Below are 25296 nucleotides of genomic sequence, written 5' to 3' on the forward strand. Positions count from 1 at the left end.
CTTTGTAAATGAACCGTCTCCAGCCACTGTCTTCTAACTGGGTTTGGGGCTGTGTAATTCAATGACGGGCTGATCCAAGCATTTTGGGTGCCTTATGTCTCCTTTCTCATGCAAAAGGCCAAGTAAACCAGACTACATAATTTGTGATACTGTTTTGGCCATACCATAGCCAAAGAGAGACTGTGAGACCTATGAGTGCCATGTCTGACCTGCACCTGTGTGCATCTGACCCCTATTAAGCTTAAGAAGCCAAACAATCCCTTGTGCTCCATCCATTCATCTGCTGGTCCCTTTCCTACTTCATTCCCCTAAGAGTGAATCCTAGATGGAAGAGACCAAGCCCGAAACCATGGCAGATGTCACTGGAACCACAGAAAATGACAGCTGTGGACTTGTTGAAAGAGCCACAGGATGCGCCTACAACTCTATCCCACTTCTGCTTCCTTTCCTGGCGGCACTGGTGGGCAAGAGGAAGCCCAGCCATTAAACATTTCCCCTTCGTACAGAACCTTTCTCATCTATGCAGAGCGTTCTTGTCTAATTAAAGTTCATCCAAATGTTACTTGTTATTGCAACTTCATTTCTCAGTCAATCACACACACACACACACACCATGAAGCAAATCTCACATCCCTTTTGATCAGTTTTACACCAGGACTTGCAATCATCATCAATTTAAGCCAGCCATCAGCACGCGACCACATTGCTGAGAACATGCTGTGAGCATCTCCTGGCTGCCCTCATGCCTGTGACCGGAGCGAGTCATCTGTGACCTTTCAGCTGTCATATTAATGGGACTAATTGTAGCTGATGGGGCAATTGGGCTGAAAATCATCCAAAACAAAACAGGAATCAGCAAGTGAGACCAATTGGTTAAACCAACAGAGCACTGGGTCGGTTGTTCACAAAGTCAATTAACCACATCCCATTGAAAGTGCACTTCAAAAGGATGGGCTTCGGAAGGAGGAGGGAAGGAAACACGATAGGGTCTATATTTGGCTCTCTGATCTCCAAACAAGGCAACATCATTTTATTTTTTATTTTTTTTTGTAAGAGAATCTTTTCCTCCAGCTTATTGCTGGGTACATGAGATCCAAGCCAGATTCCTCCCTCTTCATTCGTTATAAAATGTTTGCCTGACAAACTTTGCTCTCAATTAATTTATGCAACCCCACAGCCTCTAAATCCTGCCTTTAATGATCCTGCTCTCAGATGGCTTGCAGAGGGCTGGAGTTGAAGTGCTATAAACAATCTTCCCAGTGTCATGTCATGCTAGAAGGAAAAGAATCCGGTTCCTTCTCTGTACCATGTCAGCCTTATGGGAAATGCACAATGAAGAGCAGTAACAATTTATTTTCATCATTAGATACTCAATAAGGAGCAGGCAAATAATGGGTTTCTCAAGTGGTTGAGCTGAAGTAAATAAACAACAGGGAAAAAACTGACTTAGAGCAACACCTGCATTATTCCTGTGATCTTTGACAAACCAAGTTCTTCCAGTTGTCCATATTAAAATGATGTAACAAACAATAAAAACCACCTAGCAAGTTTCAAATGGAAGGGCTTCTAGGATGAGCACTCTCCATTCACGAGTGCAAGGGAACCAGAGGAGGCTGCAAATCAGCCTGATGCAGGTGGAGAAGGAGATGGAGAAAGATGGTCAGTGTTCCCATGTCCTCCTGTCCACCACGGATGCTTGGGAGGAGGTACCAGCCTTTGCCTGGTTGCCACCACTGCATCCCCCCCTCCACCCTGGCTGGTTTCCATGTTTGAACTTTTATTGCACTTTCTCCTACCTCTCACGCTGTGGAAGAGGATGAAAGCGCTTTTTGACACCCCTTTGGGATACCCCTTAGCTGGGCGGCCCCTCCATGAAGCCCAGGGTTTCGGAGTGGGACTCGGGGAGGTTGGAGAAGGGGCACAAGGCGAAGCCGTGGCTACACGGGGTCAGGCCATTATGCAACGGCACAGAGGACGACAGCGCTGCCAAGTTCCAGGCAACCTGGAGCTCATTACAGATTAGTCAAGCCTTGGCCAAATTCAATAAGCCTGTTCACAAGCTTAAGGTTAAGTAAACCCTGGCACCGAGGTGGGGGTTAAATAATGCAAAAATGGAAAACCACCTTAAGAAATGGCTCCCAGAAGGCTGTCACTTATTGCCCTCTGCTTGTGATTAGAAATTTTAATTATGAAGGTGAATGCTGAAGGCTTGAAATGGTGAGATTTTTTTTTTCTTTTCCTAAATAAGTAAGCCCACGCGTTCCTGCCTGGAAGGTACTTGCTGAGATTTGCTTTCAGAGGAACAGCTGGAAGTGTTTGTCTTGCAGCACATTTCCCAGGTCTGACCCCAGCGTTTTCAGGATCCTGTGTGACGTAAGACACGGAGAGCCAAAGAGTAATTATATATCCTTGGCATAATTATCTCATCTCTCTCTCTTTCCCGTTCCTTCTTCCATCTCTAAACCCTTCTGGCATAAGCTCTGGAATCTAGTCATTCCCCTTGGACACCAGTCCAAGTGCCCACCTGGAGCAAGCTCCTGGTGCAGGTACTGGAGATACCCAGGCAACAGCGTGGACAAAACAGGAATGGTCCTTACAGCCTGGTCCCACAGCTGCCATCCTCAACTGAACACACACCTCTGCAGCAAGAAAAAGTTTCACTCCTCACCAGCCACATGCTTGCATTTTGCTCCTCCAAATTCTTAGACAAGGGCAAGGTACAAGCCCAGGACTTCTGAGCTGTTAACTCCCCAGAGTGGGCAAGTCAAGCCCTGTCAGGTTGGTAACTCTCAGAAACTGTGGTCTATCAGATGGCTGTTGGGTGGCCTAAACCAAATTAATTTCTACAAAGGTCAAAGTGCTCTACAGCAAGGAGGGAGTGAAATTCTTCCTCCAACAGCCCCTGCAATACTAATCCTTCCCTCGCTTACAGAAGAAGTTCATCCACGGGTGGTCTGGTGGTCACCAAACTCACCACCCATAGCCTATCACACTTGCCAAGGGAAAGTCAGGCATGTCTGGCTTTAATGAAGCAACATTCTGATGCCAAACCACCACCAGCAATAGGTTTTTCAGCATCTCAGTGTGCAGTTGCAGACACACAGGATTAACCATCCACATAGAAACTGCAGATGTGAAGAGATGGATGTGAAGCCATGAACGTCATCCAAACACCACGGTCTTTTTATCTTTGTGTTCCGCCCCCCCCCCCCCCCATGCAAACACTGAAACTTAACTTGAGGCAGTCACACTCTGGGCTTTCCCGGCGAAGCAGGTACTCACACGCCAGGGAATGACGTGGGTCCCGCTGACCCCAACCACAGCTCACCAATGCCACGCAGCACACCCAGCGAAGGTCACTGAAAACGGTGCACCTCTCCGGTGAACTGGCACCATCAGAGAGGCATGAAGAGGGCACTGGGATCACCAATAACATTGAATCACCTTTCCCAACAGAATTAAAAAAATCAAAGTGGTGCAATCGCAAGCCCCATGCCTCCGCATCCCTCCGTGCACGTGCTTGGCTCCCTGTGTTTGAGCCTGTTTAACACCACATCAGCCACACATTTTCGATGCTCTCCCAAGGCTGAGCTGCTCCTGCAGCCATGCCTTTGCAACTACCCAGCTCCAGGTCCCGAGGTCCTCCCAGTATTTTTTCCCCAGGGAAGTCCAACGCTACCACTGCTACTCCTGGGTGTTGGTCTACTGCTGCCAGCCTGGTACAGGGCAGGTGGAGGCAGAGATGTAAGAGAAAAATATGGAAGGGTTGGGAAGGAAAACAGTGAGAGGGAAGCAGCACAGGTGGTCAGAGGACAGTATGGTGGTTTTTCCATGCTACCAGTCCACTGCTCAGCTTGCTGTGGGCTGACACTCGGGCTGTGAGATGCATGAACAGATTTTCACCAGAAGGTTCCAGCGCTCTAAGAGACGTCAAAGCAACGTGCGTTAAGAGGCAGAGCTGCACTGGTAGGTACAGAGAATAAACATGACCTTTGCTGAACTTATACAGGCAAAAATGTTCTAACATTTTCCAGGACATCTCCTGCTTCACCTTTGGGTATGCAAGTTTTGGCTGGAAGACTGGGAAGAAACAGAGGGAATAGAGAAGAGCTACATGGGAGCAGAGCTGGAGGAGGATGGGATAGACTGAAGAAACTGATGTCCCTGTCTCTTGTACTGCTGGACTCATCTACCCAGGGGACTACATCTGCCCAACCCAGGTTGCCCTTCTCTGCAGCCCTAGCGCATGTGCCACGTGAGCCAGCATGGATCAGTGCACATTTCCTATGAGCCAGGAGCACGCCTGCTCCGTGCTGGACTTGTGGGCAGCACCACTGCTCTGTGCTGGAGACAGGGCACACGCAGACCAGCCCAGATGGAGAAAAGCAAACACAAGTCTTCTGATACTTAGCCCTGTAGATTCACCCTCTGCATGTCACAAATGACATCATGCCTTGGGTTCATCTTAGTTTCCACAGGCACAGCCTGTCTGCTGACAGCTCCCACAGCCTCAGCATTTCTGTTTTGGGAATCTTAAACTAGGCAAGGGAAAAAATAGAGAGGAATTTCTGTGCTGAATACATGCAGGTCAATGAGTATGCAGTGATAAAAACATAGCTATTATGCAATTAACACAAAGGCATGTGGCCACACTGACAGATCAGTGCAAAAAGACTGCAGAGCATCTGCTCAAGCTGCCAGGGCGCTCCACTCCACCCCAAGCCATGCTGCTGCTGGCAGCCCTGAGCACAAAGTACTGGGAAGAAGGGGAGTCAAGAATGGGAAGGGACTAAATTCCCTCTGTAATTTCATTCCTAAATCCTAGCTGAACACATTTACTATCAAAAGAGCTCAGGGCAGTCACAGACCCCAAGCCACAGAAGCAGGAGTAAAAGCAGCCCCCCTGCCATGGCTGTCTCCCCACATGTCAGGATGGTGTCAGCTGAAAATTAAGTGCTGGGTGCTGTAGCTGGCATCTTCCCACACCTTGCTGGTCACAGCAAGTGGCATCCTCCAAAATGCCAAACCAAAGCTGAGCAGCAAGAGGCAGCCCAGGGTGGGGAGAGGAGCCCATTGCTATTTTTCCACTCGTGGTGAACAAATAAGCTCCTACTTTATCATTAGCGCTAGGGAGATGGTTTCATAAATTAGGACAAACAGCAGCCTTACATTTCAAATTCATCAGAGCTGCGAGCAGCAAGAGGACAGACAGGTTTTAGCAAAAAAAAAAAAAAAAAAAAAAAATCACAAGAGGGGAGGGGAGAGAGAAAGATCAGAGCAATTTAGAAGAAAGAAGGAAAGGAGTTCCCTTGCCCAAGACTTTCTCTGCACCCATAATAAGCCTGGCAAATCCAAAATTACAGATTATGTAAAGTCTGTAATTAAAGGAGCAAAAGCCACGGTTAAAACAATCTAAAAAGACCAAGCCCTGAGAAAGGCAACCCGAATCCCTTATCTTTTGATGGAAAAGAATGTGCTCCCTGAGATTAATGACGTGTTTACCCAAAAGGAAATCACCACCCTTCTGAAGCAGTGAATGTTTGTTCCTCCCGAGCCCCTGTTTTCTGCTCCAGAGCTGATCTCCCAAACCTCCTGTTTAAAATCAACACACAATACAGCTTCCTGCCGCCATGGGCTCCAAGGGATCCCACCACTAACCCCCTCCCAAAACCCACCCTCCACCACACCTGTCCATCCCAGCCACTGCCAGTGGGGGTGAAAACAGGGTGTTTAGAGCACCCTGCGAGCACCAGCATGGAGAAGGGCATCATCCCAACGGCTGCTACCAGCCTTGCTGCGGGATGATGAATCACCCCCAGGTATACATATTTCTCAGTTGAGCAGACAAACTAGCAAGCATGGAGACTGACAGCGCCGTCAAGGGGAAGCACTCACTGCCTGTTTTCCCATCTTGCTCTTCTCTGAAGTCTCCGGACACAGCAGGCAACCTCTCCTCAAGCTTCAGCAGCACACTCTGCAGACTGCCCTGCCACAGGGTGCTCTCAGAGAGGTTTAACACCAGCCGGTGCAATGGTCTGCCATGTTGCAGGAGGCATGGAGGAGCAAGGGATTTGGGCACTGAAAACCCTCCAGCGAGCAAGAAAGCCTAGAGCACGAGCACCGGTGGGGGGTGGGGGGGTAATCTGTTTGAAGAAACCTGCAAAAAACCTGCTCAGTCCTTTGCATACATGATAAACCCAAGTATTCACATTTCCCCCTTTGCTAAACACCCTCCCAGTAAATACACTCCCACTCCATCCCCGATCTCATGGAGCATCCCAGCCACGAGAGCCACCAGGTCACAAGCATCCTCCCCTCCCCAGCAGACCTGCAATAATGGGTGCTGGCCAACAGCTAAAAACAGCATAAAAGGCAGAATAAACAAAGGGAATGCTTCAATCTGTCTCTGACAGATTTATTTATTTATATTTAGCCAATGGGGCAATTTTCATTTGGGGGACACTGTCACCTCTCTTAGACCGTGAAGCAGCCTGTGCTTCCCCTGAGCTCTCCCCAGCCACATCAATCTCCTATGGGATTGAGTTGGGTGGGAGGAAATGCTAATTTCTCCCCCAAGTCCCCATGCACCTGCTTTACCTCCACCTGACCTTCTCGGGAGGATGGAGAGGTAGAAAACCACTGGGGTACAGGGGAATGCACACAGAGCCCAAAAGTGTCCCCATGGGCAGCTCCTCACCACGAAAGCCCAGCATCTCGGCACTGCTTAAATAAAGCAAACCTTAGGAATGTGCCTGTGGAAGTAGCTAGTAGAGCTGCTTGGCACTTATTCTGTCTCTGCAGGTTGGTAGGTTTTAATTATTTTTTGAAAAAAAGCCAAAAAATGAATATTTTCTGCAGGTGGAAAATCTGAAATTTTGGTTAGGAGAAAAAAGGAATAGATTTTAACATGAGTATTTCAACTTCATAAAGCCCTCTTATGTTTTATATTATTTAACGCTAAGCTACAGACCTGCTGTAATATATAAAATCCTTCCATCACTATTTTATTTTTTGATGTGGTATCCGCTACCTGGCTTGTTCAGCGGTATTCAAACCAGCCAGTGGAAACAGTTTTATTCATTACAAAGAGGAGAAGTAAAAAGTCCCTTGCTTCATCCTTTTTCTAGGAAAATAGTTTGCATCAATGGGATTATTATTATTATTAATTACAGAGTGGTATTTCTTGGAAGTCATGCCCAGAGTCCCTGGTTGTGGGAGGCTCTGCAGAACTTCTCCCACGAAAAACCCCAGCCTTGAGAAATCAGAACTTCAGCTGAGTCAAGGCACAACAATTGGAGGAAAACGAGCGGCAGCAGCGATGACACACATCCTTTGAACTCATTGGAGTGACCTCCTTTCTAACTCAGAGCTACTCCATGCATCGCTTGGGACCAAGCCCAATCCATGTTGACCAACTCCCCATCTTTCAAAAGAAGGCAGCTAACCAAAACGTAACATAATGCACCGCACCCTGCCATGGTCTACGGAGTCTTCTGCCATACTCACGACTAGAGCATCCCATACTCCCAACTTACGGGTATCTTATCCAGATGACAACAATGTCTCAAAAGAAACCTGTTCCATTTGTTGCTGGTTTGAATCTGTGTCCAAAACAACAGGCTTATTTTATTTTTAGGAGGTTTTAATTATCCTCTATACAACACACACAGCTATAGCTACAGCTTCAAGTCTAGTTTCAGGCTGGAAATCAAACAGTGTTTGGTTTTGGAAAGGTTGAGCAGGATGTTGGCACCTTAAAGGATTTTTTTGTTGTTTGTTTGAAGCTATTAATTGAATTCAGTTTATACCAGAGAATACATTTTCCCCACTAAAATCACATTTTTCAATTAATACATTTCCCATTTGAGTAGAAAAGAAAACCAGCAAGAACCACCGGCCATCATCCAGGCCAGTGAAGGTACAACTAGGCTAAAATCTCTTTCTTACTACCAAAAAAGGCCAAAAATTGTTAACACAAGGCAGCAGAGATGATGATGAGCAGTAGATAAGGACCCATGTCCCAGGCAAAGTTTTTCTTTCAGCCTAAGAGAGGAATGCAAACTACAAGTGAAGCGGCTGGAGGAAGAATCTAGTATCTAGAAATTATCTTCATAAATTGAATCCCTAAATAAGGAAAGCTGATTCAGGGCACAGCTGAACTGTGACTGGAATTAAACACTGGGGGAATGAAAAAAGAGGAGGTAAAATATCTCTATCATTTGAAAACAATTATGTAGCGGCACCAAAAATAGAAAAAAAAATCAATGCTATTAAATAAAGCTGTCCCATTTAAACACAGCAACAGGGATAGATGGAGAGATTATGGGATGATATATAACTTCCTCGAGCCAGTTAATTTTATCAGGTCTCCAGCATTAAACAAGTTGAACAGAGAGCCCGCACCTGAGGTTTCATGGAGGAGAAGAGGTAGGGAAAGCCAAGGTGAAGGCAGCATCTAGCAGGGGACAAAGCCAGCCAAGGTATTTCAGGATTCATTTACAAGCTCTAGGAAGATGAGCTTAGCATTGCCTCACAGGGCAACAGCAAAGAAATTAAAGGTTAAACCAACTGTGCACAAAATCTGTATAAATCAGGAGCAGTGTTATCTATTAGGCATGTTTAAACCTGTAACGACCTCAGCAAACCCTCTCCTGCTCCAGGGATGGACCCGGGCCAGCCCGGCCCTGATGGCACCATGCAGTGGCACATTGTAGGGTGTCAGAGGGGGCCAGGACCCTCCTCCTCCTCGGCAGCACGTGGCAGAGGGCAGCTCGCTCCCATCCCATACGGCCACTCAGATGGGGCAGCCTGGAGAAGACTGAAGAGGAGCACAAGGGGTCTTCCACGCAAGGTGGCTTAATGCAGAAAGGAAGGACATCAGCTGGTCCCCAAGCCCTTGAGAGACCCAGAGGGGTGGGGTTTGGTTGCAGGAAGGGGGGTTAGCCCGAGATAGCTGTGACTAGAGCAGGGTCCACAAGGATGCAGCGGAGGATCCGTTGCTGGAAATTTTTAAGAGCAGGTTAGATGCACACGGCATCGCCAGCACAGCCCGGTGGGTGCAGCAGGGCAGGGACCCGCAGGCCCTGGGCCCTCCTCCCCTCCTCCTTACCCACCTCCTGAGAGATGCCTCAGGGCAGTGGGTTCAGTGGAACCACAGAGTGGGAGAACAGGGATGCCAAGTCCAGCCCCCAGCGAGCAGCAGCTGTGCTGACAACTGACACCCTGAGCACCCACCGGCAGGCAAGACCACCGCTCCTCAACAAAGTCCTACTACCGGGTGTCCTCCAGCAAGGAAACACTGTGAAAACCTACCTACCAACAGGGCAGCCAAGCGGAACTGCATAGCAAAGTTACATCTCAACCTAATTTATTTATTTTTAATTGCTTTAAATACCTACTTCAGAGAGCCTGGATGGAGTGGTGTAGCTTTCCTCTCACTATCTAAATAAGGGCCCTAACAATGTTATCACTTTTCAAAACACATCTGTCCCGCAGCTCCTAGCCCAGACAATTGGCAGGTAACCAGTTAATAAATGTCTTTGCCAGACTGTTGAATAGGCTGGCCCTGGCTCAAGAGTGATGTCAGGGCCATTCAATGCACTATAATTGGAAAAACCTGGGGAAAGCAATCCTGTGTTTTTTAATAAATAAAGAGCGTATTAGCAGTCTCCTGCTTTTATTCACCCCGGTGTCTACCTTGTTCAGTAGCAAAGTGGGATTTTTTTTCTACTGCCGCTCACTCAGTGATTTCTCCTTGGAATTTGATGCCAGTTTCCAGATGTGTCTCAGGCCAGGAAGTCAGCAATCAGCCTGGATAAAGCCTCTGGGATTAGCTGCAGATCATCTTCTGACACACACATCCTTCCTGCACCCTCTCTTATGAAATTGGGGCACACCCCTTGTGCCCAAAAATAAAATAAAACGACAGAGAGCCAAGCAAAAGCCCCTGATTAGGACGCTTTGATCAGTTTCATATTAAACATGTGGGAATATATTTAATTAATTCTACACACCAAAGCCCCCGAGGCACCGTTTGAGGGATCTTTACAACACCAGAGTGTTTATATACATAAATCACTTTAACAATTGTAGGTTCCCTGTCTGCTGGAGCAGCCCCAGGCGAAGCTCATCTCCCACAGCTCCTCACCAGTGGTACCCACAGGAGAGCATCAGCTCCCGGGCTTGGCTGCAGAACACCCGAGAGGGATGAATCCTCCAAAGGACTCACCCTCGGAGGAAAAAGTGAGGATGATAAATGAGTTCTCTGTGTGCACAACTTTGCAAAGCTAAAACTGAAGCAGGTGACACAAAGGCCACGGTTTGCGTGGAAATTAACCCCAAACAAGCACCCTGACAGCAATGCGCCCTTCACATCTCTCTGCATCCCTAAGAAACCAGCTGCCTGGGTTCCCCAGCCGGGAGGAGATGGGGCTCAGCCCCATGCAGCCGGGCTCCAAGCTTCCCCCAGCCACGTGGTACCATCTGCTACAGGATGAGGAGGGTCCCAGCCCAAGGGGACCCAATTACTGAATTCCTAACAAAATAATTTATTCTCCCCTCTCCCCCAGGGCATTTAGTGTTGTGATTCCTTTCATCTCCCCAACAAAGCACAACCAAACTAACGCCAGCCCTCCCCCAGCAACCACCCCCCTTGCGCTCCCGCAGCCGCTCTGCTATAACGGGGCACCTGAGAGCTGCTGCCAAAACAGGAAAGCAGGCGCCTAATTGAAAGGGAGTATTTGGGAGTCACCCTACACAAAAATTAGCAGAGATATGCTAGGAAAACAAAAGAGTGGGCATTAACAGTGAGCTTATCTTCTTTTTCCGTGACTCTAATGTTCAGGACGTGAAGAGGCCAAAACGTTTCACATACTGTTCTGAGGAGCATCCTCCCCCTTTACTCAGGCTGATTTTGAGGTATGGACCTCCAGAATTAAAAGGCAAATGTATGTGAGCCAAGAAAACCCTGCATTGCTACTATGCAGCTTTGTGGCCAGTGCTGGGTCTTGGTTATGGGTCAGGAAGTTCAGTGCTGCCTGATTTCAATTCACCTGTGTCAGGTTTGGTAAAAACTGTAAGCTGTGCCTAGGGAGGAAAGAGAATACAGAAGTTTTCCATCCCAAGGATGGAGTGCAGGGGTCTCTGGTTCTGGAGGTCTGTCCGAATTTTAAAGGTGAGTGGCCAGAGGCAGCTCAACGAGGCTGGTTTTCAGCCAGCAGAGCACAGGGATGCCCCCCTCCTCGCCACCCACCCCTGGCCAACATCCCAGCCCAGGACTGTGACCTGTCCCCAGGGGAAGTGCTGGCCGGAGCCAAGGGGAGGATTTAGGATTAACTCCAAAAAATCAGACAGTCCCACCCCATGCTGCAGGCAGCCTGGGGAAAGGAGCAAAAGCCCTGGAGGCCTGGCAGAGGGCTCCGCAGCCTGGCCGGGAGCAGGCAGGGCTGCCTGCAGCCTCAGTGGGGTCCGCAGCATCTGGACAAGCGACCCTGAGCAGCCCCTGCCTGCTGCAGCCACCCAGCTCCCCTGGGTGCTCGGGGCTGCAGAAGCCCGGCCGGCTCTCACAGTGGGAGCGAGCCACGGCAATAAAGAGGGGATAACAAAAAAAGAGGAGAAAAAGCAGCGGGAAGCCCTGCTGAGAAGCCCCCTTTTGTGTAAACACGCTCCGTCCTTAGACTAAAAATAAAGGCAAACCACAGGAAGGGAGTGAGTGCTTGGACAATATCCGATTTGGTGTGTGCCTGGGTGTGAGCTGAGGGAACGGGCAGAAGAGCAGGGGACTCCACCCAGCGCAACCACACAAAGGCAGCCGTTTAAGACCTTCAAGATGGACAAGAATTCCTGGAGATTATTTAAATCCAAATAACTGCTGCTTGGCAGATGCACAGTCCTTTGGTATGTGCGCAGCACTTGGAAATGTTAAGTGAGGGAAAAGGCTGCCATGGTGGGAGCAGGAAAGGCAGGATGGCTGCACAAAGCCCATTGTACAGGTTCGGAGACCGAGACCTGAGGCCATGAATTGAAACCCTATAAACCTGTCCTAAAACACAGAAACAACCCAGACAAGATGTCAGCTGAAATCTTTCCAGCGCACGGGTCCATCCTCAAAAATTACCTCTCCCTGCACACTGCCCTTTGCATCTCAGTCACCACTGCAGCCGAAGAACCAAACCCAAAACAACTGCACGTACATGACAGCTGCGGAAAGCTGATCAGTTGACTGCTCACCCCAAAGGGGTCTCAAATGCTTCCCCAGGTGCTGGGCTCAAGACGCACTGCACCCCACCATTGCCATCAGCCAGCTCTTGGGGATGGAGCTTCGCTGACACCTGCACGTCCCACCCACAGCCTCCCTGCAGGAGGGATGCTTTGCTGACGGGTGCAATCGCACCCAAGAGGCAAGCATCCGTCCATGCCGTGCAGAAAGCGTGCAAGGCAAAGTGAGGAGGCTTCTTGAAGCCCAGCGCTCACCGTTGGTGCTGACACACCACTCAGAGGCCTTCCAGGGAAATGCAGGACTTGAGAGGAACCAACCGTGCAGCCTGGCTCAAAACAGTTCTCTCACACGGAAGCGGTCTGTACAAGCAAAAACCTCCCCAGCTCTCCCCAGCCAGCCTTATGGCCACAGGTCCAAACATATGGGCAGTGCTGCTTGGGAGAACTGGCATCTGGGGCTTGGATCTGGCCACCATCAGCCCAGTGTTCTTCCCCACACTGGAAACCCCCTTCTCTTTAGCCAGCCACTGCTAAACTGCAGCATATGCAATGCTCAACCTCCTCGTTTCTCTTCCTTTCCCTATTTTCTGTCAGAAGAAAATGACATAGTGCTCAGCAGTGGAGGAAATCAAAGACAGCTACGTTGACCTCAACTTGGGCACGTTTCCTGCTGACGTTTGTATTCCTTTAATTCCCTCCTCCTGGTCCCATGTTCGTTTTCCTACCATCAGTTCTCACCCCAAGTATTCCTTTTCTCTCTACTATTAGAAAGGTCTCCAGGTCTACATTAAAGGTCCCCTCTGAACACAACTGAAATGCAACCCCCTCCTGTTTCCTTTAGAAAACAACCTCCCGTGAAACAGAGCTGTTCTGAGGCAGGTCAGTTGCTTTCTCTGTGAAACACGCACAGCCGTCCTCACTCCATTCTCATTTGCACGTGTCTGCCAAGACTTTTACCACCTTTCATTTGGGGCATTTCTTATACGCTAAATATAAAACGCAAACACCTTTCCACAAGGCTGTCTCTGAGAGGGCAGCAGCTGCTGGTGCAGCAGCTTCTGTTCCCAGCCCGCTGTCCTTGCACGCCGTACCAGCAGCACGAAGTGACCCAGCAGCACGAAGAGACAGCTGTGCCATGGGCACTGCGAGCACCTCTGTGACTCACCTCCTGCCGCCTGGCAGGCAGCTGAATCCCAGCTGTGAATAAAACCCGAAAATCTTTCCTTTAAATTGACTTTAGCAGGTGGCTTGCAACCCCCTAAGATGCTGCTGGACACAGAGGAAGCCAAGAAAAAGGTGACACCTTCTGTTTACTCAGCTAATTACACTTCGTTTATTACTGGAGCAGCCGCTGTGGCACTCACGGTCCCCTTACACCTTCCACCGCCAACTTCCCACGTCCTGAGATGTTTCCTTGAAAACACCCCTCGGGGATGAGGATGGAGGGAGGGGAAGGGGGCGCAGGGTGCCAGCAGGACTGCAGGTGGGAGCCCTGGATCTCTGCCTTGCCCAAGCTGGAGCTGCCGCTGCAGGCTGAACTCAGGCTGGAGAAGGTTAACGGGGGAAACCTGAACACACTCCTCTTTGAAACCCCAGCAGGCACCTGCCCCAGCCCACGCAGTCCCTCCTTGGCTCCCCAGTGTGGCCCTGGGCAGCAAATCCAGCAGTGTGCAGCCGGGCGCCACAGCCGGGGTCTACGTGACCTCAGGGGTCTCTGGGGAGAGAAGCTCCTAAGTCATAATCCTAAGCAAAGTCATAATCCTCTGGTTTTGTGGGCACCATGCCTAACCTGGAGTTAGACAGCAGAAGGCTGCAAAGAGCGATTGTGAACTCTCTGTTGTTAGAAAACCTCCAAGCACAATGTAAATATAACAAGTGCACACGTGGGAGCTGAGTCAAACACCTGAATTACTAAGACATCTCCAGTCGTACTCTGGAAATACTCCCTGCAAAATAACAGGTCACCTCTAAAAGATCATACCAAAGGACAGGGGACATGTCTGGCAGCGCTGAACTGTACCTCTGCCTAGATGCGTAACGTCACAAAGACACCCAAGGAGAAAACCCCAAGGGATTAACACCTCCGTCAGGTGATGTAATTACCCCATGTAATGAACCCCCAGTTCTACCTGGATCAAGGTGTGTAAAGGACCCAATGACAAAGTCCAGCGTCGAGACAGCCAGCAGGAAGAGCAGCAGGAGCTGGAACCTGATGATCCACTTCACCCCGGCCAGGTTGATCCCCAGCAGGCCCAGCAGGACAGCCAGGGAGATGCCGCGCACTGCCCAGATGTTGCTGAGGCTCAGGACATCTGCGATGGATTCCGCAAAGCCAGTGATGTACATGGCACCTGCAACACACTGAAGGACAGAGCTCTGTGAGTATGGGAGAACAAGAGATCCCCATCCACAGCCCCCATGCTGGGCTGGCCGGGGGGGTCCCTGTTCAGACAGACATTTGCTGTCACAATACAATCTTTAGTGTTACTCTGGTCTACAGGGATTGAACCTTACTGCTGTAAGACAGCACACTGCCAGGGCAGCACACCTACTGCCCGGACAGAGAAGGCTGGGTCTAGGGCCAGCAGCCCAGCAACTTCCCGTGGGCTTTAAAATCTACCCCCATTAATGCTTCAGGAGAAACCACACCGGCTTCTCGAGGGAGAAAACCTTAAGTGTAAGATGAGTCAACCTTAAGTGGCTCCCCTTCTTCTGTTTCTCTGAAGGAAAGGGTCTCAGTTCAACACCTGCCTGGGGAATGGCAGTTTGCTTCCCCCTTCATTGCCTCCCAGGGGTTATTTTTAACTCTGTTTAGTTTGGATGTAAAGCCTGATGTTTCACTGGCTCCCCATCTCATTGCTGGAACGAAGCCTGCACTTTTGAGGAGAGCGTATTGTGCAAGCCATCCTCCCTGAGCTCCCGGGAATGCCGCTGGTTTGTCTGGCTGTGGGGCAGGAGGCACTCTGCCCTGGGTGGTGGAGAGCCTGCAGGATGGGACATCTGCAGCACAGGTTCAGGCTTCAAACCCCACTGCGGGGCAGCAATCCGAAATACCAGGATGTTTCCCTCCAGAGGTTCCCGCTAGCTGACACATCAGCAACAACCCTTTCCAGGGCACAGCATCCCTGGCGAGCCAGGCTGGGGCACTCGGCTTCACGCCAGCATGGGTGCTGTGACCCCGGGGTCCTGCAATCTCACTGTCCCCATCCACAGGCAAGGGACATGCAGCACAGCTCCCACATGACTGGAAAGGAGAAAAATCACCCAAGCCAGCAAGCGCCAGAGCAGAGCCCTGCTCCGCTGCAGATCTCCCTCAGACCACACCAGCACCGCTCCACTGAGGGTGTCCAGGACGACCTGACCCATACCCAGGAGCGGCGGGTTCGTGCACAGGTTTTGGCAAGCCAGGTGCATGGGAGTCACCTGTTCAGATCCTTACACCTAAAAATTGGAGATCCTACAGCAGGATTCACTTCCATCGCAGGCAGACACCTAGCACGGATGGGGTGAACTACACCCCGACAGTCTCTCTTTCTCCTGGCTGGTAGCCCCACTGTGAATGCCTCCACCAGAGAAGCATCAGACTCTTTAAGGTAGCCCCAAATAAGTGGAGATATTCTTATTTACTTGTGTTTAGCATGGCCTACAGCAACACTGAGTGGAAAACACACATCCTACATGGGTGCTCTCTCTGGAAAACAGGTCCCTCCTGAGCTAGTAAAGCACAACACCCCGTGCCTGCACAGCTCTGCTTGGGGCATCCACAAAAATGGCACTTGAGATTTGAAGCCAAAAAAACCTCAAACAGAATCTAATGCTAATAAACACATCAAAACCAGGCGCAGTTCTTGCCTTTCACATGAGGAAAAGCTCTGTGGACAGAAAGCAGTATCACCTAACCCCAACCCCCTGTACTTGACCAACGTCAGTTTTTGAAGCAATTACATTTTCTTAACTAAGTCAGTTTTCTTTCCTTTCACACCAAGGATGGCAATGTTCAAGGACACTCTGAAGGGAGCAGAGCTAAGCAAGCTTCCTGGAAGCCATGCCTCTGATGAGCCATGAGCATCACCAGCAGGATGGAGGAGCTGGGTGCCCCCAACACCCCGCTGCCCCACGCACAGCCACAGCCAGGGCCCCAGTGGCATGGTGATGGGGGCTGGTTTCTCATGAGCCAGCTGTCTTGAAATCAGAACTGAGTTCTAGGCTGAAATTTGCAGAAACCAGTCCCTTACGAGGGACTGGGCAAAGACCATAATTGATTTTCAACACCCAGACAAGCGCTGCCACGATCTTTGCTTTGGGGATTTTAGGGCTGGACCCTGGAAAACCTCTTCTTGCACAGACAGGTCTGACTGCAAACTACTCCAGGAAAGGAGACTGCAGAGAAAAGCAGCAAACCCCAGCTTCATGATTAGAGCTGCGGTGACCAAACACACATTGGTCCCTGGAGGACCCAGTAGAAGCATGCTGCATCATTTAGGGTAATCTGATTAAGTCCCTTCTCTGGAGCATCCCAGGAGGACAGCAAAGCCCAGCTGGGTCTCATCTCACCTTGGCTGATGAAGCAGGAGCCCATCTCTGCAGCAGCCCCAGGGCACTGAGCCACCTCTCACCTCCCAGGGCACCAGCAGCACGAGGCCAGTCATTCCCCACTTGCCCCAGTCAGACCAGGAAACGGGGAATAACCCCATTTCTGGCCGGACTCACCTCGCAATGGAGGTTACAGTGCTCTGTCAGCGCCTCGGAGTGGAGGAGCCGCCTGCAGCTGGTGCAAAGCACGTTGGGCAAAAAGCAGAGCCAAAGAGAAGGGAAAGGCATTGGCTTTTGGGAGCAGGCAAAGCATTCCTAAGTGAGCTGCCAGCTCCCACCCCGCGGCCCCCCGTGCGCACGGGATGCCTGGGCAGGGGCCGGGGCTGCCGCAGCCTGGCTTTTACAACCCTCAGGACAGGCTGCAACCTGATTGCTTTCCCAGACGGGGTCCGCTCGGAGAGCAAGAGTGGAAAATATGACAGGAAGGATTCTCATGTGTGGCCCATTTCCATATCTTGGCTTGTAACTGTGTTCAGTTTGTATTTTATGGGCACTTGCTTTTAATCTGGAGTGAAAGAAGAAGAGGGGATTATTTTTGGTTTGGGGGTTGTTAAGGGTTTTCAAAGATTGCTGTAAGCCAGTCAGTTAAAAACAAACCTCAATAAAAATGTTTCTCTGCTCACCACATTTTTACTGTTCATAACATCTTTATGGGGGGAGGGGGTTAAGTTACTGCAGGTTTAAGAGATTACTTTCCATTCTTTATGTTTACTGCTTGTGTACATCGGCGCTCTACCACCATGACAGGTCCTTGGGGCCTTTCAGAAAACCCAGAACTGTGGATCTCAGCAAGTCAATCAGCTGCGGCCCTTACGCTGCCCAGCTCTCCTCCCACACCAGCTCCCCTTCTCCTGGCTCCCGCAGAGAAGCGGCCAAGGCTTGCCCGGTCCCTAAGGGCACGGGGAGCATGCCAAGGCCAACCTGCCGCCCCACAGCTGTTCGCCATGCTTTAGGTGGCCACCCTGGCCTCTCCCGCTTCGGTTTAATTGCAGTCTCTCGCCAGCAAGGGCATGTCCTGGCAATGTGGGTAATTTGGGATGGGAGGGCATGTCCTGCATGGTTCACTTGTTCAGACATCCAGGTCCTCCACTGCCCTGACCCGTGCTGGGCGGCGTATCGCCACGCATGGGCTTGCTCTCGGGGAGCAGAGCAGGGCTGAATGCTCCCAGTGTCCAGCATAGTGGAGCATTACTCAAATTTACTTCCTGCAGCAGGAAAGCACAGGATTATTTCCTGCATTGTAAAGTTTTTAAGTTTTCTTTCAATAACTTTTTTTTTTTTAATTACCTGGCCAAAAATATAAAGGAGGCCAATGGTCCCCCCTACTTGACCTCCAAGGACAGTAGAAATCATGGAGTAGACTCCTCCACTTCCAATGCTGCACTTCTCACACACTCCAATTCCAGACAAGACTGTCACCAGGGCAACCAGGATGACAAAGGATACGAGAAACATGCCCATTACAATGCCAGTGTTTCCCTGGAATGAAAAAAAAAAAAAAAAAATAAAAAAGATCAGCTCACACCAATTCTGTTGAGACAGAAAAAGGACCTATGCGCTTCTAGTCACTAATGATCTATAAATCTGGAGTCGCTACAGATTAAAAGAAAAACACACACCTACCCCTACTTATCTAATTAATGTAACTGACTGCCAAATTTACAGTTCCTATTAGCACCCCTACCTTGTCCTGGGGCTGGACAGACCTTTGCATGAGCAGGTTGAGCTCCGTCACCGGGCTTCTGCATGAATCACTGACTTCGCTCTCTAGTTCAAAAAGAACAATGTCAAACAATGATTCAGCTGCCACAGGCCAGGGATCGCCGCCTATTTGCATGTTTTAGAATTACATGCTTAAAAAAAACCCAACACTTTCATAACAAAAAGTAATTTCAAAACTGAACCTCTGGGATCTACAACAGTTGATTTCTTAACAGCACCGATCTCGCATTTTAATTTTTCAGAACATTTACCTTTAAAAGCACTGATCCTCCCAAACAACGAAATACCAAAGAACAAAAACTCAAAGGCAGCACAGGGTGTAAGATAAATATCACTCATAAACCAGCACCCACTGGCCCTTATCTGCAGAGGTAACGCCGAGCGGCAGGTGCCTTTTGCTCTGCCTGTACTTGGGGAGTTTTGTGCAGAGGATTCAGCAACCCTGAAAAAAACAAAACCCCTTCCTGCTTGGAGTGAAGGGAGGGCCCTGGGAGGAGCTGCTGCACCCACCACCCTCTCACTCTGGGGTGATGAGCAAAAGCCTCTGAACAAACGCAGCTGCAGGTCCCTGCTGGCAGCTTTAAGGGCCAGCGTAATCCCTGGGTCTGGGGGTTCAGTTTGCCATTGAGGTCTGATTTTCAGAAAGAGAAGGTGTTGGTACCTCCAAAAGCATTTAAGCACCTCTTCTGAGCTAGGGACCTTCCAGCCTTCTCACGCATGGCTGTAATTTATTTTCCAGGGACAAAAGTTTCCCCTCGTGCTCCAGCCCACCTTCCCCTGCTGACAAATTGCTCAGCCTGGCACTCAGCGATTCCAACTGTAGGATCAGAAATCCCCAGCGCCCAGCGCTTCGTTAACGTCTGGCTTCCCTTCCCCTGCCTTGACTCATATTACAGGCCATGTCCACATCCCTCCTTCCCAACCTCGCTCCAGCCATGCTCATTTCTGAGGTCATGCTAGCCTTGACAGGGTTTGTTTATCACCAGCACTAAAAGGCTGCTTCTCAGCTCTGGGGTTGGTTGAAGTCCCAGATCATATTTTTTTTCTTTTCTCTTTTTTATGAAAAAACAGAAACATATCCAGGATGTTGCTATTATCATAAAATCCTATTTTGGTTCAGCATCCTGCTGCCTTTGACAGGGGTGTTATCTGGTCCGTGGGGAACAGAGCCAAGGTTTGCTATAAAAACAGCGCTGGCTGGGTCAGCACCACAGCCCACCACAACCTGATACTCCTTTTTCAAAGGACAATTGTGCTTTTTCTTCAACAGCTTACCCTCAGGTTAAAAGGGTTAATAAATCTGACACGCTTCAGTTAAAAAAAAGAAAAGAAAAAAGAGCACACATACGAAAACACACACGTAGCCCTGGGCTTTTCCAGAATCTGCTGGTGGCACCAGGCTACGGCAGCAGCTAGCTAATGGGCAGTTCAATGGTTCCCACAGAAGAAAGGGTTAACACGAAGACCAAGGAGGAAGGCTGGACCCACAGCAACAATAGCAAGCAGAGAAAGTGAGAAGAAAAAGCCCCCATTAAACACTGATGCTTATTTATGCATGCGTGCTGGAAGGGGTTAGCAAAGCATTACAATAGTTGTTGAACATTTCGGCAAGATTAGGGTCCCCTGGAACTGCAAAGCTTTACCAGCCCTGGCTCTGGAAATTTATAGCAAAAGCCTGACTCTGCAAATGGCTCGACATCTGACTGTCCTCTGCCAGGAGAGCTCCCTGCCAACCCCGACTTCTCCACCCTTCCCTTTTATGCTAGCTTCCAGCTGTTTCAGTTTTTCTTTTATTTACTGGCTTTATTGATATTTGCCTTTGCTCCAGCAGTCACTTGCTTTCAAAGGAGACGTGGAGGAAACAAGATCAGTAGGCAAAGGGAGCCAGGAAAATCATCATGACTTCTCCACCATGACAACTGCAGCTCCCCTCAAAGCCTCCAGCAAAGCAGTTTTCAATGCAAAGCGCAAGCGTCTTCCTGCTCCTTTTGGAAGGTGTCCATCGTGCCTGTGACACGAACTCTGCCTGAAGCTCAGATCCCACCCAGCCCTGGGGGAGCTTTCCTTCTTCTAAGGGGAAATTTTCAAGGGACAATACAATGTTCTGCATCAGGAGGGGAGCAGAGGCGCTCTTCCAGGCTCTGACCCTCAGTGAGATACTATTCTGGATCCACAAGTGGAAGTCCCTCTGACAGCAATGACAATTTCACCTGACTGAGGATTCTCCATGCAAGGCATCAGAGACCCCAACACCGACATGTTTGGAGGAGACCTGTTTCTGTGGTGTTGGGAAGATGGCAAAGTAGCTGTAACTACAGCAATACGCTTCACCTGAAAAGTGGTTATTTTGTCTCAATGATACAACACAAGGGTGTCCCTGTTCATTGGCAAGGTTGGTTGTTGTCGTCTTCTTTTTCTTTTCTAAAACTGAAATAGGAATCAACTTAAAAAGACCACTTCAGCCTTATGTTTTAGTGGAACTTTTTGAAATGCTGCAAAATACCAGAGGACAGAAGCAATGCCTACAATGAACAGCACAGAATCCAAAACACTTGGGTGGTGATAGAGATACAAGGTAAAGAGGAAAATGCCTGTTTAGACATTCAACCAAGTCAGCACACACTCACCACGAGCCATCCTGTCCTCAGGAAAAGAACCACTCCAAAAATGTTGATCATGCAGGAGGTGAAGACGCCATCCCATGTTCCAAAAAGCACCGGCTCCCACACAAACAGCTCGATCTTCCACCAGGGCTTGGTCTGTGTTTGAGATACCTAGAGAAAAGCAAAGCTTTCCATTTTACCTCTCATGTTTTATAGGCAGGCTGCAGAAGTGGTGCAACAGCCAGCCACCAGCAGTGGGATGGCCACCAGCAGCTGCTAAGACACCATCTTGTTGCAAGTTGTCTCTAAAATGAAGGGGCAGAAGAGCTGCTGGGATCCCTGGGCCCTGGAAGAGAGGGTTCCCTGTAATACCCCATTGGTATTCTTGTAGGATAAGCAGCAACAGTGAATTCCCCCTGCTGATGATGTTCCATGAAGCAAAAACACAATTCAAGGGGTCCTTTATGGAGCTTGCAGCTATACGTTGTGCTTCTCCTTCTGTCCCTGCCAAGCACCCCACCAAGACATACAGGGTTCACAATGCACTGGAGAAGTCTCTTAGATGAGATGAAAAACCAGGCCAGGCCAACTGGGACTGACAGAGGAGGTTAAGATGGTCTTCCCATCACACACAGTGATCTCTGATCAGGACACTACCTTTCTAGAGGAGACATGGGACCCTGTTACTCGGGGCACCAGTGAATTTCAGAGCTGCTGGAATGGAGACCTGAAACTTCAGGGCAAGTGCAGTTATCTATTGCAACTCCCTTCTATTGCTCCCTCCCACCCTCTGGAAACCAAGTTCCCTCTCTTCCTTTCTAAATAATACACCTCAGGTTTAGGTAGCAAAAAGGAGGGCAGTTTTGTCCCCTCAGCCCTGTTTAACTGCCACAGAGACAGACCAGGAGGAGGTGCAGAGACCTCAGAGATGGAAACTTGGGCTTTGAAAGGAAATGGCTCTCCGACAAACCTGCTGTGCTTCCTCATGGAATAGCTCTTGGACGTAGCCATCATTTCTGGCACTGTTCATGCTGGACATCACACCCCTTCGCGTTGCCTCCGCCTGCCCAATGCACAGCTTAACACTACAGCAGGCGAGGCCGAGCGGAGCACGTCAGCTGTTCTTCTTGGTCACATTCCTGCAGTGCTGGATCCTCCGCTGCGTAAGATTCATGGTTTTACTGCACTTTACTGTGAAAGCAGAAAAGACAGAAGACACAACTGTTGCTTTCTTAGCCTGCAGAAGCACAAGGCTATCGCCCAGACCGAGCCGGTAGTGGCTCGTAGCAGATGCAGAACCATGGAGTGACAGCACAGCAAGCAGAGCGCAGCGCTCCCCCAGCACCCTCCCAGGGCCTGCCCATGCACAGGCTCTATCATCAGCCCTTGGTGGCCTTTTCTGAACCCCTCCACACCCCTGGCATCCTTAGTACCCTGCAGCACTAGCTCCCCGGCGTGCTGTCTGAGAAATGTATTGCCTTCCATTGGTCCTAAATCCAGTGCCTGGTAATGTCACTTTGCATGCCCCCATGCTCCGGTGACATAGGGCACATGAACTATTTACTTCCCAGCACCACAAACCACTCCACAGCCTTGATCACATCCCCTTCAGCTGTACCTTTTGCAGACTAGAGTCCTGCCAGTGTAAACTCTCCCCTGACAAGCGACCTCATTACCCCACTCTGCCCCTCTCCCAGTATGGCACAGAGGTGGAACTGGAGCAGCTGAATGTGTCCACACCACAGACCCACAGTCTGCATTCCCGATGCTCTCAGCCACATCCCCTGCACCGATGCCCAGGACCTTCTTCATGGTCATACCCACCCCTGGGGGTACAGTCACCTTGTCTGCAGCACCCCGACTTGGGGCTTGTCCCTGCCACAGGCAGACTCTGGCAGTGGGTCAGGCTTAATTCAACACCACGTGTGTACCAGGAAAGCAGCATCAGGCTTTATTTCAGGGATAACTTAGCACAACTTCACAGAAGGGGAAAGCTAGCACAAGCATTTCCCTGTCTCAAAATAGCTGGTTCCTCTACTTATTGGGGGAGTTTTTATACAAAGTTCTCCTCTAATTGTGGAGGGCTGCTTTTATACACCTCCTTCCAGCTGGCTCCAAGTCTTAACTTCCCCCAAATGGTCTTGTGATGGCCATCAGCCATTTACCCTGAGTCTCCCACACCAACCGCCAACAGAGCCTTTCTGGCCGTTCCTCAGCACAGCTATACCATGCCTGGGTAAGACAGAGGGCTGTAGCCAGAGGGGAGCAAGGCATGCTCCACGGATGTGGAGAGGGCGGTTTGCCTGGACCGTTGGCTCTCCCAGGGCTGACAGTTCCTGGCCATTTGAGCTCACATGCTCACAAGAACCAACTGTGATCACACAAGGCTTGTACCAATGGTTGGACACCTTACCTGAGACCAGGAACCAAATTTATCACAGGCGGTGTAGGAATCTCTGACTCCTCATGCTTGCAAGCCACAGAGACAAGACAACCAACAGAAATGTGCTTTTCCTACCACACAGGGATGAAAGCATACAGAAACTACTTTGGGTCACTCAGGATTTCTGCGTCGAGAGCTGAACCTGACGCAGAAAGAGCTGGTCACTCAGCACTTTTACCATCCTGCCTTTATTATTCTCCTTTTAAATACCCAGTAATAAATAACTGATGCTGCCGCTGTTCCAGCACGGTGTTTCAGCTGCAGCAGGTCTCCTGTAGCTGCGGTACAATGCCCAGCACAGGGGGGGGGTTCTTCGCCCTGTCCGTGTGGCTGGTTAAGCAGCACCAGAGCCATAAGAGTTCACTGATTCCCCACTTCTCCCTCCCCTTTTTTTGAAGCAAATAACCCTTCACAATATCACAAATGGCTGCTGTTACAGGGAGATTGGGGCTTCAAGCCGGGCAAAAGCAGCAGGAGCAGATGAACACTAAAGAAGCAAAGCTCATGTTTTTATGCAAATAGCCATAGTAATAAAAAAGGAAGAAAATACACGACGTGAAACAAGATTATAATTGAATAGCCATATTCTCCTAAGATTCCCCAATGCAATCTTTCCTTGCCAGAGATTTCACTCAGTGAACTCCTGCCTTTCACAGCCGCTTCAGCTGGATGTAGGAAGAACAGGGAGGCTGCCTCCCTGCAGCCCCCCGCTTTCCTCACCCGCTCCACCAAGGCAGCCCCAGGACAAGATGGTCCTGACCCCTTGCAGCAGCTTTGGAGCACCTGAAGCTGCTGGTTCAGCGTGCCTGGTGTGGAACCACGGGAAGGTTCGATGAACCCGTATTATCAATCGAAACTTGCAGAATCCAGAAAGAAGGGCTCTGCACACAGATTTCAGACCTGGAGCTCACCTTGCAGGAAACATTACCCTCCCGGACATTTAAAACCCCTCACCTCACAATTTCTTCCTCTTTCTTTTTTTTTCTTCTCAGCATTAAAACCCCTTCTCCCGCCCTATGCTCCCATGTCCTTTCCACCCAGCCCCACTCCCGCTCGCCTCGGTGTAAGAGCTTTCTCCTCCATTGCAGGAAATTGCCTCTCCGCTATTGCTCCTCTGTGGCATTTCCAGCCGCCCAGTATCTTATAACTGAATTCTGCAATTGTTTACATCCCTCCTCAACGGCGGATCCATTCGGCCCTACGAGGCAACCGAAGCAAACACAGGAGGGGGTATAAAGCTCAGCATTGAGAGCTGAACAAACATGCCAGGGCAGCCGCCGCATGCACCGCCACAGCCCAATCCACACGATGTACGTGTTATTTTTGCAATTCAGGGTCTGAAAAGTGGCAAATTCTGTGGCCAGGAGCCTTCCTGTTGCCCCATGCAGCACGCCACCAGTGCAGCACAGTTTCTGAACCGCTGCACAGCACAGAGATGTTTTCAGGCGGCATCATCTACCTGGGTCACCAACTCAGCAGAAGCTTTTCTGCTATATACACCAGTCTGCCAAAAAAAAAACCCAAACAGGCACCATTTTCCTCTAATATAAGCGAGGCTCTAACTCGAAAGTTAATTGATACTACTTTTCCTAAAGTTTCTGCCAAAGACACTAACCAGTCTATAAATCGAAGAAGAATAGTTGCTTTAATCTTTCGATACCATTTAGGGCTTGAGAGAGCAGAAGAGCACTAGCAAACCTCCTCAAAGAAACATTACAA

At 49.7% G+C, this 25296-nt stretch overlaps 1 protein-coding gene across 3 annotated transcripts in view; it reads right to left on the minus strand.

Moving 5' to 3' along the window:
* The window catches only part of SLC12A8 (solute carrier family 12 member 8), a 54940-nt gene that overhangs the window by 28186 nt on the left and 1458 nt on the right, over nt 1-25296 (minus strand). For all 3 annotated transcript variants that reach the window (XM_056350100.1, XM_056350101.1, XM_056350099.1), the window contains exons 2-5: nt 22105-22325; nt 21159-21305; nt 18097-18288; nt 14346-14577 (exon numbers count right to left, since the gene is read on the minus strand). In XM_056350100.1, the coding sequence (XP_056206075.1) occupies nt 14346-14577; nt 18097-18288; nt 21159-21305; nt 22105-22173 (640 nt within the window). In that variant the 5' untranslated portion in view covers nt 22174-22325. The remainder of the gene's footprint in view (nt 1-14345; nt 14578-18096; nt 18289-21158; nt 21306-22104; nt 22326-25296) is intronic.

Source organism: Falco biarmicus, chromosome 8 (genome assembly GCF_023638135.1).
Source record: "Falco biarmicus isolate bFalBia1 chromosome 8, bFalBia1.pri, whole genome shotgun sequence".
In the NCBI taxonomy this organism is placed as follows: Eukaryota; Metazoa; Chordata; class Aves; order Falconiformes; family Falconidae; genus Falco; species Falco biarmicus.